The 16,946-nt window shown below is 53.7% G+C and overlaps 3 protein-coding genes and 1 long non-coding RNA gene across 5 annotated transcripts in view; 1 reads left to right on the top strand and 3 right to left on the bottom strand.

Annotated features, from left to right (window-relative positions):
• LOC115080226 overlaps nucleotides 1–5,449 on the bottom strand; it is a 554,293-nt gene extending 548,844 nt beyond the window's left edge. Inside the window, exon 1 of the long non-coding RNA XR_003853538.1 lies at nucleotides 5,044–5,449. This is a non-coding gene — a long non-coding RNA (uncharacterized LOC115080226). The remainder of the gene's footprint in view (nucleotides 1–5,043) is intronic.
• Nucleotides 5,450–6,291: 842 nt separating this feature from the next.
• Nucleotides 6,292–7,059, top strand: LOC115080214 (histone H1-like). The gene has a single exon (XM_029584347.1). The coding sequence runs from the start codon at nucleotides 6,377–6,379 to the stop codon at nucleotides 7,001–7,003; it is 627 nt and encodes a 208-aa protein (XP_029440207.1). The 5' UTR covers nucleotides 6,292–6,376; the 3' UTR covers nucleotides 7,004–7,059.
• A 1,461-nt stretch (nucleotides 7,060–8,520) lies between these two features.
• On the bottom strand, nucleotides 8,521–9,014 carry LOC115080218 (histone H3). The gene has a single exon (XM_029584351.1). The coding sequence runs from the start codon at nucleotides 8,982–8,984 to the stop codon at nucleotides 8,574–8,576; it is 411 nt and encodes a 136-aa protein (XP_029440211.1). The 5' UTR covers nucleotides 8,985–9,014; the 3' UTR covers nucleotides 8,521–8,573.
• A 1,183-nt stretch (nucleotides 9,015–10,197) lies between these two features.
• On the bottom strand, nucleotides 10,198–16,740 carry LOC115080210. Of its 2 annotated transcripts, XM_029584345.1 has the most exons (3): nucleotides 16,540–16,740; nucleotides 12,697–15,064; nucleotides 10,198–12,577 (listed from the first exon to the last, which is right to left on the bottom strand). In XM_029584345.1, exons 2-3 carry the CDS (start codon nucleotides 13,376–13,378, stop codon nucleotides 11,898–11,900), a joined length of 1,362 nt encoding a protein of 453 aa, XP_029440205.1. In that variant the 5' UTR covers nucleotides 13,379–15,064; nucleotides 16,540–16,740; the 3' UTR covers nucleotides 10,198–11,897. The 2 variants fall into 2 exon arrangements, with proteins under 2 accessions (XP_029440205.1, XP_029440204.1); XM_029584344.1 differs by having other exon boundaries at nucleotides 10,201–15,064.
• Nucleotides 16,741–16,946: the final 206 nt, after the last annotated feature.

The raw sequence follows: 16,946 nt of genomic DNA, 5'->3' as shown, positions 1-16,946 counted from the left end.
TCGGACCTCACACTCAGTCCGACCCTCAGCTGCAGGTGTCTGGGAGGTAATGGAGAACCCTAGAGAGACAGATCCTGCCCCATGGGATAGGGTGCTGAGAGGCAGGGAGAGAGGGGACATGGAGGGAGGGAAAGGCTCACCGGACCTCACACTCATTCCGACCCTCAGCTGCAGGTGTCTGGGAGGTAATGGAGAACCCTAGAGAGACAGATCCTGCCCCATGGGATAGGGTAGGGAGAGGCAGGGACAGAGGGGACATGGAGGGAGGGAAAGGCTCACCGGACCTCACACTCAGTCCGACCGTCAGCTGCAGGTGTCTGAGAAGTAATGGAGAACCCTAGAGAGACAGATCCTGCCCCATGGGATAGGGTGCGGAGAGGCAGGGACAGAGGGGACATGGAGGGAGGGAAAGGCTCACAGGCCCTCACACTCAGTCTGACCCTCAGCTGCAGATGTCTGGGAGGTAATGGAGAACCCTAGAGAGACAGATCCCGGCCCAGGGGAGAGGGCGGGGTGAAGCACGGACAGAGGTGCATCCTGGGGAGAGAGGACCTGGAGGGTGGGAAAGGCTCACAAGATTTCACACTTTGTCGGGCCCTCAGCTGCAGATGTCTGGGAAGTTACAGACAACCCTAGGGAGACATAGGCCATCCCAGGGGAGAGGGTGGGGTGAGGCAGGGAAAGAGTGGACATGGAGGGAGGGAAAGGTTCACAGGATGTCGGTCAGTCCTGCCCTCATCTGCCGATGTCTGGGAGGTAATGGGGTACCCTAGAGAGGCCTCTCCAGGCCCAGGGGTGAGGGTTAGGAGAAGCACGGGTAGAGGTGCAGCCTGAGGAGAGGGGACTTGCAGGAAGGGAAAGGGTCACAGGATCCCAGACCGGCCCTCATCTGCAGATGTCTGGGAGGTAAAGGAGAACCCTAGAGAAGGTCGCTCCCGGCCCAGGGGTGAGGTTTGGGAGAAGCACGGATAGAGGTACAGCCTGAGGAGAGGGGACTTGCAGGAAGGGAAAGGATCATAGCATCCGACACTCAGTCCGGCCCTCAGTCGCAGATGTCTGGGAGGTAATGGAGAACGCTAGAGAGGCGTATCCGGCCCAGGGATGAGGGTGGGGAGAACCACGGATCGTGGTACTGCCTGTGGAGAGGGGGCATGCAGGGACGGATAGGGTCATAAGATCTCACACTCAGTCCGGCTCTTAGCTGCAGATGTCTAGAAGTTGCAGAGCACACTAGGGAGACAGATCACGACCCAGGGCGAGGCACGAACAGAGCTACAGCCTGGGGAGAGAGGACATGGAGGGAGGGAAAGGCTCACAGGATGTCACACTCAGTCCTGCCCTCAGCTGCAGATGTCTGGGAGGTAATGTAGAACCCTTGAGAGACAGATCTCGGCCCAGGGAGAGAGTGGGGTGAGGCAGGGACAGAGGGGACATGGAGGGAGGGAAAGGCTCACAGGATGTCACACTCAGTCCGGCCCTCAGCTGCAGATGTCTGGGAGGTAATGGAGAACACTCCAGAGGTGAGGGTTGGGAGAAGCACAGAGAGTGGTACATCTTGGGGAGAGGGGACTTGCAGGAAGGGAAAAAGGGTCATAGCATCTCACACTCAGTTCGGCCCTCAGCTGCCTGGGAAGTAATGGAGAAGCCTAGAGAGGCAGCTCCCGGCCCAGGGGTGAGGATTGGGAGAAACACGGATAGTGGTACAGCTTGGGGAGAGGGAACTTGCAGGAAGGGAAACGGTCACAGGATCTCAGTCCGGCCCTCAGCTGCAGATGTCTGGGAAGTTGCAGGGAACACTAGGGAGAGATCCTGGCCCTAGGGAGAACTGCACGGACAGAGGGACGTGGAGGGAGGGAAAGGTTCACAGGATGTCGTTCAGTCCGGCCCTCATCTGCAGATGTCTGGGAAGTTACAGACAACCCTAGCGAGACATATACCAGCCCAGGGGAGAGGGTGGGGTGAGGCAGGGAAAGAGTGGACATGGAGGGAGGGAAAGGCTCACAGGATGTCACTCTCAGTCCGGTCCTCAGCTCCAGATGTCTGGGAAGAAATGGAGAAGCCTAGAGGCAGATCCCGGCCCAGGGCTGAGGGTGCTGAGAAGCAGGCACAGAGGGGACATGGATGGAGGGAAAGGCTCACAGGCCCTCACACTCAGTCCGGCCCTCAGTCACAGATGTCTGGGAGGTAATGGAGAACGCTAGAGATGCATATCCGGCCCAGGGATGAGGGTGGGGAGAACCACGGATCGTGGTACTGCCTGTGGAGAGGGGGCATGGAGGGAGGGAAAGGCTCTTCGGACCTCACACTCAGTCCGACCCTCAGCTGCAGGTGTCTGGGAGGTAATGGAGAACCCTAGAGAGACAGATCCTGCCCCATGGGATAGGGTGGGGAGATGCAGGGACAGAGGGGACATGGAGGGAGGGAAAGGCTCACAGGCCCTCACACTCAGTCCAACCCTCAGCTACAGATGTCTGGGAGGTAATGGAGAACCCTAGAGAGGCAGATCCAGAGCCAGGGGTGAGGGCGGGGTGAAGCACGGATAGAGGTGCATCCTGGGGAGAGAGGACCTGGAGGGTGGGAAAGGCTCACAAGATTTCACACTTTGTCGGGCCCTCAGCTGCAGATGTCTGGGAAGTTGCAGGGAACACTAGGGAGACAGGTCCCGGCCTAGGGGATAGGGTGGGGATTGGCAGGGACAGAGGAGACATGGAGGGAGGGAAAGGCTCAAAGGATCTCATACTCAGACCGGCCCTCAGCTGCAGATGTCTGGGAAGTTACAGACAACCCTAGCGAGACATGTACCAGCCCAGGGGAGAGGGTGGGGTGAGGCAGGGAAAGAGTGGACATGGGGGGAGGGAAAGGCTCACAGGATGTCACACTCAGTCCGGCCCTCAGCTGCAGATGTCTGGGAAGAAATGGAGAAGCCTAGAGGCAGATCCTGCCCCATGGGATAGGGTGGGGAGAGGCAGGGACAGAGGGGACATGGAGAGAGGGAAAGGCTCACAGGACCTCACACTCAGTCCGACCCTCAGCTGCAGATGTCTGGGAGGTAATGGAGAACCCTAGACAGACAGATCCCGGCCCAGGGGTGAGGGCGGGGTGAAGCACGGACAGAGGTGCATCCTGGGGAGAGAGGACCTGGAGGGTGGGAAAGGCTCACAAGATTTCACACTTTGTCGGGCCCTCAGCTGCAGATGTCTGGAAAGTTGCAGGGAACACTAGGGAGACAGGTCCCGGCCTAGGAGATGGGGTGGGGATTGGCAGGGTCAGAGGAGACATGGAGGGAGGGAAAGGCTCAAAGGATCTCATACTCAGACCGCCCCTCAGCTGCAGATGTCTGGGAAGTTACAGACAACCCTAGCGAGACATATACCAGCCCAGGGGAGAGGGTGGGGTGAGGCAGGGAAAGAGTGGACATGGAGGGAGGGAAAGGCTCACCGGACCTCACACTCAGTCCGGCCCTCATCTGCCGATGACTGGGAGGTAATGGAGAACCCTAGAGAGGCAGATCCCGGCCCAGGGCTGAGGGTAGGGTTAAGCACGGATAGAGGTACAGTCTGAGGAGAGGGGACTTGCAGGAAGGGAAAGGTTCACAGGATGTCGATCAGTCCGGCCCTCATCTGCCGATGCCTGGGAGGTAATGGAGAACCCTAGAGAGGCCGCTCCTGGCCCAGGGGTGATGGTTGGGAGAAGCACGGATAGAGGTATAGTCTGAGGAGAGGGGACTTGCAGGAAGGGAAAGGGTCAAAGGATCTCAGTCCGGCCCTCAGCTGCAGATGTCTGGGAAGTTGCAGGGAACACTAGTGAGACAGGTCCCGGCCTAGGCGTTAGGGTGGGGATTGTCAGGGACAGAGGAGACATGGAGAGAGGGAAAGGGTCACAGGATCTCAGTCCGGCCCTCATCTGCCGATGTCTGGGAGGTAATGAAGAACCCTAGAGAGGCAGATCACGGCCCAGGGCTGAGGGTTGGGAGAAGCATGGATAGTGGTACAGCACGAGGAGAGGGGACTTGCATGGAGGGAAAGGGTCATAGGATCTATCCTCAGTCCGGCCCTCAGCTGCAGGGATCCGTGTTTCCACTCACACCAGCTTGGAGGATTTTCCCCGGCACTACGGTTTTAAGATGGCTGAACCTTTAAAGGGGTGGGGGGTTATGACTTTTGGCATTTAGATGCTGAATTGACTGAATGACTGTAGATAAAAATTGGGAACCCGATGTCCCTGCCTGCAGGAGTGGATACCCTGATGGCCTGCAGGCAACGTGGTAAGCAGATGGCCCTTTGCCCTGGCTGCTGTGGTTCTGATGGTTGTGTTATTTTACAAGGAGGATGTGTGGGGTGCTTACTAGTGAGTGAGGATAGATAGTCCACCCTGGGGATTAATGCTGTGGACCGACCAATGGACTGCAGGGGGCCCCGATAGCAGGTGCCCTTTAGGACAGGCGGGCTTCGTGCACTTAGCTTTTCCCTAGGAACAAAAAAGGTTCGGGGGACAGGGAAAGGGACAGAGACAGAGAGGAGCTATGGGGCTGGAGGGAGATAGGATGAGAATGCAGGACAGAGAAAGCTAGCTGGCAATTGGAAACAGGTGTAAAAGGAAGGGTCTGGGTGGGAGAGGAACCGAAAGAAGGAATTCTGTCTGGGAGAGGAGGAGAGAAACTGAGGGGACATTGGCTGCGAGTACAGAGGAGAGGCTAGAGTCAGAGGGAGGATGCGACCTGCCACAAGCTAAGGAGCTGGCATAGGTGTGAGTATGTGACCTGCCACCCAGGATTTGCTCCAATTGATTGGGGGATTGTGGGGTACCGTTCCCCCTTGTGCTGGAGTGGAAGGGTAGCCTAGTGTTTGGAGCAGAGGGCTACAAGCCAGGAGATCAGGGTCGGAGTTCCACCGTCGCTCCTCGTGACCCCGGGCAAGTCACTTTATCCCTCATTGCCTCAGGTACAACCTTGGATTAAGCATCATTTCTACGATTTTAAAACATTCCCGACAGATGTTAAAAGACCATAAGCCTCCCCATACAAAATACACATAAAGTGTTCACCTTTACGGCAGCTGTTTCAGAGCTCTTTAAAATAGTTCGTCGTCCTCTCTAAAAAGAGCCTTTTTCGATAAAAAGATTTCCTTCCCCGCCTGACAAAGATAGTTGCGTTTTGCCTTCTTTTCCAGCCAATGCAACTTCCAAACTCTGCAGGCAGTATTAGAAGCAGGGGCTGCCCAGATGGGGAACCAGAGGGCCTTTCACGAGTTTGCCAATTCTGCTCCGATAGCCCGAGCCTGATGCTGAGCGGAGAGCCGTGGCCAGCAGGGGGCGAGCGCTACAGGGTTTTTTGTTTTGTTTTTTTTTGTTTTCCCTACTGTGAGCTCAGGATTCCTTCATTCTAGAAGGGTAAGGGGGGATTCCAGCGTTCCGGCAGCGGCGTCTAGGGACTGAGCACCGGCTGCCCAGCCCCTGCCCCTTCGGCCCCTCCTCCCACGGGCTCCTTTCCCCTCTCCTCGGCACAGGTGCGGCAGACCCCCGATCCCAGCAGTCCCTCTCCCCACACTCAGCCCCGACACAGCCCACTGCCGACACCCTAACTTCCTCTTCAAAACCCGATCCCGAAACACTCCTGCCCCCCACCGAAGTTCATCATCGGTCATTCAGTCACTCCCGCCTCACCCGGATCATCTACCCAGGAGTGCCGACCCATCCACACTACTCTCAAGCACCGATTCATTTCCTTAACCTAGGCTTTTTTTTTTTGCTTTTGCGGCGGAGGGATTTTTTTTTTTTACCAACCACATATTTACATTTTTGAAAGGCAAAGCTCCACACAAAAACAAAAAAAAAAGGTGTGGATTTCAGGAGTGGGGGAAACCACCTTAATCATGTCTTCCATAAGTACCGCGGGAATCGTAGGAAGCATTGTAAAGGCCTAGCATCCAAGGATCCGCATAGGGGACAGTAGTACCCCCTTGGGATGGCTCCGTTTTCCCACTGCCAGCTGAGGAACACACAGGGGGGAAATATGTGTGAGCTGAGCACCGGGGTTTTTCCTGCAGGGAAGGCTCCCTGTGTCTATATAATCCATGTATTCGCTTCACACCGAGGGCTCGTGCTGCTCCTACCTTCCCCTTCCCCAGCTGGATAAGAATATCTGGGCAAATTAATGTTGTCGGATGACAAAATGTACATTTTTAGGGCGAAACAAACACAAACTGAGAGGAGCCGCGAGTGTCGAGCGGTGAGGAGGCGGGTAGTAAAGGCGCAGCCAATCAGAGCGCGGCTTTCCTGCTATAAATAGAGGGGGGCCGGCAGGAGTGAGGGAAGTGCCTGAAACGCGTTCGGGGTGAGTTTGGCTGACTGAAGTGTCTTCGCTCGCGGCGGGAAAGGCATGGCTGAAACGGCCCCGGCGGCGGCTCCCGCTGCACCTCCTGCTCCAGCAGCGGCCAAGAAAAAGCAGAAGAAAGCGGCGGGCGCCTCGAAGGCGCGCAAGTCCTCGGGCCCCAGCGTCTCGGAGCTGATCGTGCAGGCCGTGTCCGCCTCCAAGGAGCGCAGCGGGGTCTCGCTGGCCGCCCTCAAGAAGGCTGTGGCGGCCAAGGGCTACGATGTGGAGAAGAACAAGAGCCGCCTGAAGCTGGCCGTCAAGAGCCTGGTGAACAAGGGCAGCCTCCTGCAGACCAAGGGCAGCGGAGCTTCGGGCTCTTTCAAGATCAACAAGAAGCAGTCGGAGAGCAAAAAGAAGCCTGCCCCGAAGAGCAAGAAACCGGTGGCCAAGAAACCCAAAAAGGCAACTGCCGGAGTGAAAAAGAGTCCCAAGAGAGCCAAGAAACCGGCAGCGGCTGCTACGAAGAAGCCAGCGAAGAAGAGCCCCAAAAAGCCCAAAGCGGCAAAAGCCAAGAAAGCGGTCAAGAGCCCAGCTAAAGCCAAGGCTGTGAAACCGAAGGCAAGGAAGAGTCCAGCTAAGCCTACCAAGGCCAAAACGGCTAAAAGCAGTAAGATGGCTCCTAAGAAAAAGTGAGGAGGAAATGCTGCCACGATTTTCTGCAAACCCAAAGGCTCTTTTCAGAGCCACCACCTCGGTCACAGAAAGAGCAAAAGATGACTTAACTCCTTCCTTACGGCTCGATCCAGTAAGGCCGCGGTAAAAACAGTGAGGTAGTGTCAGGCGCACCCTTCCTCCCCGCACGCACAGTTCTCTTCACTAACTCCCCAATACTCTCCTCTAATCGCATGCAAATGCATGCCGCGGCTGTGAAGCGTTAGGGAAGGGTTATGCCCACGCAACCCATTTTACTGTATAGGCGCTGTAACAGCGCCTATACAGTAACCTGGGTGCGCTGGTACCTGTCATTTGCAATCGTGCAATTGGCCGCTGAAGACGTGACGTCACACCCCGTGACGCCAAACGTCGTGACGTCACGTCTTCAGCGGCCAATTGTACGATTTTCCCGTGCAGGCGGCCATCTTTACTTTGCCACCTACCTGCCTGCGCGATCGAACATGCTGCCGCTGCTGGCTCCCCGGATCTCGCTGCCACCCCCGGACCCCGCTGCTGCCTACCCGCCGCTCCCGGATCCTGCTGCCGCCCCCCCGCTGCCGCTGCCCCGGACCTCCCGGACCCCGCTGCTGCCTACCCGCCGCTCCCGGATCCCCCCCCCCCCCCGCTGCCGACCCGCCCGTGCGATTTTGGCGCTCATCCAGGCAGGGGAGGGAGGGAGGAAGGGAGAAGGGACTACCGGATGCCGCTGATGGCTGCCCGCCGCCCACCGGCCGCCTGGACCCACGGCCCTCCGACAGGTATTTAAAATTGTTTTATTTTTTTATATAACACACAGGTTTTTTGTTTTTACACTTTTACACTTACCATAGCAGGCCCGAGCCTTGCTACTTTTTCGTTTGTTTTTTTTTGCCCTGGTCCCGTCCGGTCTCCTGCAGCCCCGTCCGGTCCGGACGGGGCTGCAGGAGACCGGACGGGACCAGGGCGGGTAAGCAATGTTTTTACCCTACACTACACTACACTAACTCCTACTAGGGGGAGGCGGTAAACTAGCAGGTTAAGGCCGCGGCAGAACAGCGGGTTACGGAGGAGATAATATCAGCGCCCGTTACAGTATCGCAGGGGAATAGCTAATTCCTTCATTATACAGCTTTTTCGTTCATTTACATGCCGGGTTCGGAAAGGGTTATGCGTCTGTTTTCAGAAGCGATACGGACGCGTGAAACTGGACACTGTATCGCCGAACTGCCTTGCGCGCCCGAATTGTGCGCTACGAGCACGTTACAGACGGGCAATCCTCGAGCGGACGATACTGGATCGAGCTGTTAGAGAGGACGAGGCAGTCCTGCTCCGTAGGGCTCCCGATTTGCATAATCTAGGGGACTGCCTCGGTGAAGCGGCGAGATGCTCGTGTTTTAAAAAAATAAAATCAAATAAAATCACACACAGAGATCAATAACTCTTATGACACACTTCCACTGCCCCAAAAGGTGAAGTTTACGGTTGTGTAGCGTGTAAAGCCCTTCGAGTGTAGAGGTGGTGGCTCTTAAAAGAGCCTTTGTCTTGCGTTGTTGGGTGAGATGATGTCTCTTTAAGCTCTCTCCCCTCGGATCCTGCGGGCCAGCTGGATGTCCTTGGGCATGATGGTCACTCGCTTGGCATGGATGGCGCACAGATTAGTGTCCTCAAAGAGACCGACTAGGTAAGCCTCGCTGGCCTCCTGCAGGGCCATGACAGCCGAGCTCTGGAAGCGCAGGTCGGTCTTGAAATCCTGCGCGATCTCCCGCACCAGGCGCTGAAAGGGCAGCTTGCGGATCAGCAGCTCGGTGGATTTCTGGTAGCGGCGGATTTCTCGGAGAGCCACGGTGCCCGGTCGGTAGCGGTGAGGTTTCTTCACGCCGCCCGTGGCTGGGGCGCTTTTGCGGGCAGCCTTGGTTGCCAGCTGCTTGCGAGGAGCTTTTCCGCCGGTGGACTTACGTGCGGTTTGCTTGGTGCGAGCCATCCTCAGCGACAAGAAAGCTCCTAGCGATTCGCCTCCCTACAAAATAATAAAGAGGAGCAGAGCGGTGTATTTATAGCTTGCGCTCTGGCTGCTGATTGGCTCTTTGTGGGAAAAAAAAAAAAAGCCGTTTAATGATTTGAAAAGCCCGCTCTTTGTACAGAGAGAGAGAGAGCAGCCGCTCCAGGAAAAAAAACAAAAAAAGATTCAAAAGCCGAATCCATTTTTTTTCTCTCATTTGTTTTCCCCAATTGTCTGTAAGGAACAAGGACATATTCAACTATTTAATTTAGTAATCCCTTACGCCGTAGCGGAGGATTTCCTGCCTGCTCTGCGCAGGTTCTATCGTTGCATAGATCGTTACGAAGTGTTTAAACCAGCACTTTTCCCCACCTTCCCCGTTTTTATATATAGTAAATCTTTAAACGTACTGCTTAGGAAGTGCTGCAATAAAATATCAAAGATTCCAGGTTTTCTCTGGTACCAGAAGCCTGGGGGACGGACGGGCTGGGGGATCTGGCTTCCTTTGTTTCATTTCTGCATTTGAAAAGCCCGCGCTTCACAGGGATTGGTCAAATCCGTTTCTTTTTCTTCCATGTCTTAACTCTGGCACGCCGTAGCTCACGGACGACCGCCCCTCCCACCCTTGACCACGCGACAACAGAGTAGGTAAGCCAAGATAACTTTTATTAAGTGGAAGAAACGGCCACAGCCAGCATTTTACATTATAACCTTATTACTTTATATTGCAGCAGCTTAATCAATTGGCATTAGCTAAATGCCACGCCCTCACCGGTACCTTGCTTGTTCTTCCCACCCCAATGCTTTTTTGGAGACGGCAGCCCTCCATCCTTCCGCTCCGTGAAGGTGGTATACCATTGGCACCCCGCTCCGTGAATGCCAATCCCGCCTTCCGCTCCGTGAAGGGGAACACCCGCCACTGGCATCCCGCTCCGTGAACGCCTCCGTGGCTACTGCCGCTCCATGCAGTATTCTGCCGCCTCCTCCCACCCCTGGCCTTGCGGGCCGCGATTATTGCTTATGCCAGGCCTTCATTGGGCCACCCCCAGACCGGCCATTATCTCGGTCTCCGCCATGCTGGCCTTGCGGGCCGCGGTTATTGCTTATGCCAGGCCTTCATTGGGCCACCCCCAGACCGGCCATTATCTCGGTCTCCGCCATGCTTAGTTATATCCATGCCCCCGCTTTCCCCCTATGCAAAGTCCTTGGTGCTGTGCTCCTCCCCTTCCCCCTCCCCCAACACCAAAAACTTCCCCTCTATGCAGCGATACATCCCCTTATGCTCCGGTGAGGGCACCCTCCAAAGTAGGAAACAGTAAAACCTTACTTGTTTTCTACCCCCACTAATTAATTAAAGCTGCTGTGGCCGTTTGCAGTGCAGGATGAAGATATCTACCCCAACGTCTGATAAGTGAACCCCATCCGGCCTATAATGCCTGAACATGAGAGCGAAATATCATCATGCTTGATGACATATCCCCCTATAGCTCTCAACCACGTCCCCACTTCTTTATTCAATTTGCGCCTGCTTTTGCGATGGATTTATGCGACCTCGCGTCCCTCCATACCAATCGGGGGATAATGTGGGACCATACCAATACCACGGCTGGCCATATAGCCTTAATTGCAGTCAAGTCCTTCTTGATCGTGATTATTAAGTCAATGTTTTTGACTGCGACCAAATCGTTACCGCCCAATTGACAGATGATATCAGGCTGTGGTAGTTGCCTGGCGTATTGGAGGATGCAAGGCATTAGTTGGACCCCTCATCCCTCGTTTGCCGAGCCAGAATAAGCTGGCCTTGCTACGAGGTATGCCCATCTGCTCGCTGGAGGTCTTTCTCTTGGTTCTAATGTGCGCCCAATAAATGTACGAGTGCCCCATATCACTTTCGCGCTCCCCGCTGGCGAGTCTATGATGGACAAAATAAAACGGTTATGTGCAACAGGACGGTAAATATATGCTTTTTATGTTTCTCAGTGAGACTGTTCATTGGGGTGTCTGGTTATTGGGTCGTATGTATGTTTTGAATTTACCGGATTTCCACCGCCCTAGCGCCTTAATTTGATCTTCGCTTAAACCGCTGCTGGCGAAGGATGCTGCGCCTATTCGGAATGAATGTGTGTGATAAGCTCCCGCGTCTTCCCCTATCTTTTCCAAGCCTTTGCGTAGCATACTGATAAACTGGTAACGCGATAGCGCGTTGCCATCTTTGTGTTTTAGAAAGGGCCCTCCCCCCAGCGGGCGTACTTTGAGGTATTCTGTTGTAGCCCTTACGGGGCATATCACCCCCGTATGAGCAGGGTATAATGTAATCCAGCGACCTACTGCCCGTTGATCAGTTTTTGCTCGCCTGAGAAAGATCTGTACTGTCTCATTAAACAGCCTTATGTTTTCTATCAGGAGACCCCCATCCGATGCCCTGGTGGTCACCTTTGCCCTCGGGATAAGCTCGCTGTTTCTAAATGCACCAAAGAACATTAGTGAAAAAGCCACGGTCCATAGCTTTACCTCATAATTGTCCCAAACTAGGCTGGGGAGCTCCTTTACCAGTGCTTGTAGCAGCATTGGTGTGATAGGCTTTCTGGCGTCCCTTCTAACTGGTTCTTGTCTCCGCCAACCCTCTAATATCTTTTTTATGAGAAAGGAGTTGCTAATTGAGCCTATCCCCCATAGTTTGGAGACGAAAACAATAGCAGCTACATGTTGCCCTGCCTGTGCTCTTGATGCTCCCGAGTTCTTGAGGTAGAGCAAGAACTCTGTTACATTTCTCTCTGTCATTACATTTCTCTCTGTCATTGTCCCTTGAACTTGCGTGTTATTTGATTGGCAAAATTTTTGGAACAGGCTCCCGCCGCGTGCATATGCTCTCCCCGTACTCTGCCAGAGCCGATCTCAATATGGAGGCGATTCCGGGCACCCTAATTCCCAAATCCGCGGAGGGACGTGATAAGGGTGATGCTCTGCTTCCGGGGCCAGGAATCTGAAACGAGACCACTGACAACGAGACAATGCATCAGCGATGCCGTTAGCTTCCCCCGGAACGTACTTAGCCTTAAAGACCAGGTTAATGCGCAGGCAGAGCAGTACTAAATCCCGCAATAGCCTAATGACCCTAGGGGAGTGAGCGGTGAGAGAATTTTTCGCCTGTACAACCGCCATGTTGTCTGACCAAAAAACCACTCTTCTGTTGTGGAAACATGCTTTCCACATGTGTATTGTTGCAACAATGGGGAACAATTCGAGAAAAGTGATGTCTCTGAGTAAACCCATGGCTTCCCACTGTACTGGCCATCGTTCCGCGCACCATTTCCCAGCCAGATAGGCCCCGAATCCAGCGCTCCCCGCTGCGTCGGTGTAGAGCTGCAGCTCCCTATTGGTCATGATCGGGTCCCTCCAAACTGTCCGCCCATTATATTCCCCTAGGAATGTCTTCCATACTATGAGGTCCTCCCTGAGCTCCTTGGTGATTCTAATGAAATGATGGCTCCTGCGAATACCTGCTGTGGCTTGGGACAATCTTCTCATGAAGGGGCGACCCATGGGCATGATCTTGCAAGCGAAATTGAGGTGACCAATGAGTGACTGCATTTGTTTTAGCGTGATTGTTCGGTAGTAGATATGTTGGCCCGTAACGCTGCTATTTTTGCGGGCGGTAGGCGTGTGACCATTTGCAGAGTATCAATTTCGATACCGAGAAATGACAATTTTTGTGACGGTCCTTCTGATTTGTGCTTAGCTAGCGGAATGCCTAATTCGTCAGTTTTCCGGGTGAATGCTTCGAGGGCTTGCGCACAGGCCTGTGTGTCCCTATGGCCGGTAAACAGAAAATCATCCAAATAGTGTATGATTTTCCCTTTCCCGATGTCCTGCTCTACAGCCCATTGCACAAATGTGCTAAACCTCTCAAAGTAGGCGCAAGATATAGAGCAGCCCATCGGGAGGCATTTATCGAAGTAATATTTACCTTGGAATTGAAACCCCAACAGATGGAAGCAGCTTGGATGTATTGGAAGCAAGCGGAAGGCTGATTCAATGTCGGCTTTTGCCAACCATGCCCCTTGCCCCCAATGCCTCACCATGTCTAATGCCTGGTCAAATGAGGCGTAGGCAACCGAGCATGCTTCGGGGTCCAAGTAATCATTCACTGACCCACCCTCTGGGAAGGATAAATGGTGAATCATTCGGAATTCCCCTGGCTCTTTTTTGTGAACCACCCCCAGAGGGGAAATCCTAAAATGAGGTAGAGGTTTGTCCTTGAATGGGCCTTCCAACCTACCCATGTCGCTTTCTTTTTTGATCTTTAGTGCAATGACCTCTTCATTATTCCTCGCAGATAAGAGATTCTTAGCCTCTGTGGCGGTTTCTGGCCCCATGAAAGGTATATGAAAACCTTGGGAAAACCCTTCGTATAGCCATCTGGCCTCCTTGGGCTGATAACCCTTTAAACAGACCTGCAAGCTATGTATCTTAATGGGGGTAGGTGCTCTAATGAATTTATTGTTGCTCTGTGTGGGGGATGGTTCCTCCCCTTGAGCATTTTGTTTGAGGGTGGCCTGCACCGCATCCCATGCAGGCGTGTCTGAATTTGCAGGCAGCAGCGAATCTGCAAAAACCAGAGTTGAACAGCCTACAGATGGGAGTCCCCCCACCCCTAAATCTAGTGGCTTGCCCCCACCTTTGCCCTTGACGAAAGGGCTGACCTTGCCGAAATGGAAATCTTCCCGTAAAAGTATGTTGGCGAGGAGTTAACCATGTACTCGGCTGGTATGCATTGCCAGCGAAGCCAGGGACAACCTCCTGCACCATACTCCAACCAAGCCGTACCGCCATACGTGCGATAAGCACCACAAATGACGTCCTGGTAAGCAATTAAGGAGCAACATTTTTCAGGAAATTTTTGACCTATGATGGATGACAGAATTCTGAATCCTGCTGACCAATTAGCTAGCGTCTTAGCGATGCAGGGTTTCTCCCTAGCTGAGAGTTTGCACGCTTCGTGGCATTTGGGATCGGAACCCTCCCCTTCTTTCCTGAGCAGCTCGAATATATCTACATATTCGCTGCGCCATATTTTCTCTTTTAACGCCTCTGACACATGCGCGGTTAGTGAGCCCACTGTACATGTGTATTGTGCAGCGTTATTGCCATTCGTGGCTGAGCTACCAGTGGTATTGTGCCCATTGGTCCCCAGCTGACCCACCGTTGTTCCAACCGCTGTAGCTGTGGTTGGTGTTCCAACAGCTGTAGCTGGGGCTGGGGTTGGTGTCACAAGTAAAATATCCCCCATGGGTCGTCCTGACTGCCCTGTTTCCTGTGTTGGGCTAGTGTTAGCATTACCCTGCCCATGCCAGTTATCGAAAATAGCTTTCATAGCAGCGAAATTGTCAGTAGGAGCGCTTTGTGGCCCCAGCCACACTTCGCTGCCATTCCTTGGTGGTGGGTAACTGGGCTGTGTTGGGGGTACCTGCACATTACCCTGGCCCCGGTTTAAATCAGGGTACTCACAGTTCTGTCCTTCTTGCGGTTGCCCGTGTTGTCCATGAGCTGTCTGTTGACGTGCTGGTGGCTGGGTGTTGCCAGCTGAACTGTTGGAGCTGCCCGCTGCACCGTGCTGTGGACCGATGGGCACTGAGCCAGGGGATGGGCTAGTGGTATGCGTTAAGGCATCCAGCATTGCCTTCACCCTGTCCGTGCCATGGATAGCAGCCGCTGACCAGGTTTGGTCCATGAGCTGACGCAGCTGTCGTTCGGTAACATTGCCGAAGTTCTCTCGTGGCGGTGCTGCAGGGGTCGGTGCTGCAGGGGTCATGCCCCGTGGAGGGGGCTGCTCCGGCACATAGCAGCCCAAATGGCTGATGCTACGCGGTTGTCGTGTGCTTGCGGATTTCCTCTTCTTATTCCTCTGTGTCTTGGTCTTACGTTTTTCGACTTCTGGCGTTGCCGCAAAGTTTTCCTGCAATTTGCTTGGCTTCCGACGTGCTCGCTTGGCTAGAGCCTGAGCCTGGTCCGGCATAAGTGCGGACGGGGCAAAAGCCATAGCAAACTGAGTGGTAGCCATGCTGTGTAGACATATTAAATGGTTAGATCTCGCACAGTTTTGGGGGGGGGGGGGGGCATATGAATAGGTAGCCAAATGTGGGTGTGCGCACACCTGCTAAGGGGGGGGTGGGGGAGGGGTGCAAGGAGCCGGGGGGGGGGGGGGGGGGGGCTGGGGCTGGGCGCACGTTTGGGCCCGGCAAGTTTGGGGGGGCTGGACGGGAACAGGATGGGGGTGGGGGCAGCTGAGGAAGGTGGAGGGGGGGGCGAGGGGCGGCCGGACTCTGGGGGGAGGCGGGAGTGCCAGCGCATGGGGGGGGGGGGGCCTGGGGAGTAAAAGGAAAGTAATAAAAAAAAATTAAAAAAAAAAAAAAAAAAAAAAAAAGAAAATCCTGAAAGTCCATGTGCTGACCTCCAAAATGGCCGCTGCCATGTGCTAAACTCCCAAAATGGCCGCTGCCATGTGCTAAACTCCCAAAATGGCCGCTGCCATGTGCTGACCTCTGCTGGCAAGCCCTTCCCATGAGAACCACAATACCATGCTAAGATGTAAGCCAACCTTTCATTAATAATTTAATTTACTTTGAATAGAGCTGCATAGCGCAGCCTAAATCATATCTATCAAGCTGAGGGTCCTGTACCCCTTATAATTCAGTATAAACGTGCACATGGGACAGCTGTCCCTTTAAATGGTAACCGAATGCTAAATATCACCTTTAGGATTAATATAAAACCATCCTGTTAACCTGGCTGAGCACTCAAATGCCATACCGCTGTCCCACAGACATATCATCAGAATTCCCAACTACGGAATGCTGGCTACTTTTTAATTGTCAGATTACTTAGGTATAACAAAGCACATCCACAGGATGTTGAGGTAGCATGGTAGACATGAAGCCTGCCCACTTCCTAGCAATTTAGAGAGCGAGGGGTAAAGCAATACATAGAAAACATCGATTTTAAAGTAAAGTAAGCCTACAAGATCAGTGCTCTAACCACTGAGCTACCAAGCCTGCTACTGCCAGCCATGTGCTCTAACCACCTATGCATTCACCATGTGTAGACCCCTTCAATGGCGTTTCTAAGAGGCTACAAGTGAAAGATAACCAGCCCTGCACTCGCTGCCCTTTCAATAAATACAGCAACATGCAGAGCAAGCATTGTGCTGAAAGCCAGCCATGAATTCATAAAATATATATATATATAATAACAGGTAAAGTGTGGCCGAGAGCCCATGGCATTTCACTAAATATATATTAGTTAAAATATATATAACCAGCCATGTGCTAAGGCATTTCCTTAAATAAAATAACATTCCAGGCAGAAACAGCCATGCATTCAAAGCCTTTTCATTAAATAAAGTACTGGTAATGCAGAGCCAGTTCAATGCAAAAGGGGGGGGGGGGGGGTGAGCATACCTTCCAGACCTTAGCAACACACAATTACCATTAATATTCTCAACATTTTGCCTATAAGCCACAAAATCTATGTACTTTACCCAATGATGTAATCAAAGAAATCGTTCCTGCTCCTTTAGCTGATCTGCTCCTCTTACAGCACGGCCGTGCTGGAGGCAAAGTGAAAGTAAAAGCAAAACTGTTGTAGCACAGCCGTGCTGAGGTCAGCCTGTTACAGCACAGCCGTGCTGAGGTCAGCCTGTTACAGCACAGCCGTGCTGAGATCAGCCTGTTGCTCTCGCTTCCAGGCTGCAAATGTGCTCCCCCCACCCCGCCCTACCTCTAAGTACCCGAGCTCGGAGACGCCGCCTTCTTTGTCTCATTGGCTCATGCCCAGGTTTGAACTGGCCCCTAATCCCATTGTCCGCCCCTCTCCGCACCTAGGCTGTGCCCCCCTCCCCCCTCCCTCTTGCCTGCCGCACGTCTGCCCAGTTATACGGCCCATGCC

Source organism: Rhinatrema bivittatum, chromosome 19, assembly GCF_901001135.1.
Source record: "Rhinatrema bivittatum chromosome 19, aRhiBiv1.1, whole genome shotgun sequence".
Taxonomy (NCBI): domain Eukaryota; kingdom Metazoa; phylum Chordata; class Amphibia; order Gymnophiona; family Rhinatrematidae; genus Rhinatrema; species Rhinatrema bivittatum.
Note: the sequence above shows the minus strand (reverse complement) of the source record. Positions and strands in the feature narration are given on the sequence as shown.

Excerpts from the sequence above, each read along its gene's own strand:
- LOC115080210 (XM_029584344.1), bottom strand. The coding sequence starts at position 15,063 with ATGGCTACCACTCAGTTTGCTATGGCTTTTGCCCCGTCCGCACTTATG.
- LOC115080214 (XM_029584347.1), top strand. The coding sequence starts at position 6,377 with ATGGCTGAAACGGCCCCGGCGGCGGCTCCCGCTGCACCTCCTGCTCCA.
- LOC115080218 (XM_029584351.1), bottom strand. The coding sequence starts at position 8,984 with ATGGCTCGCACCAAGCAAACCGCACGTAAGTCCACCGGCGGAAAAGCT.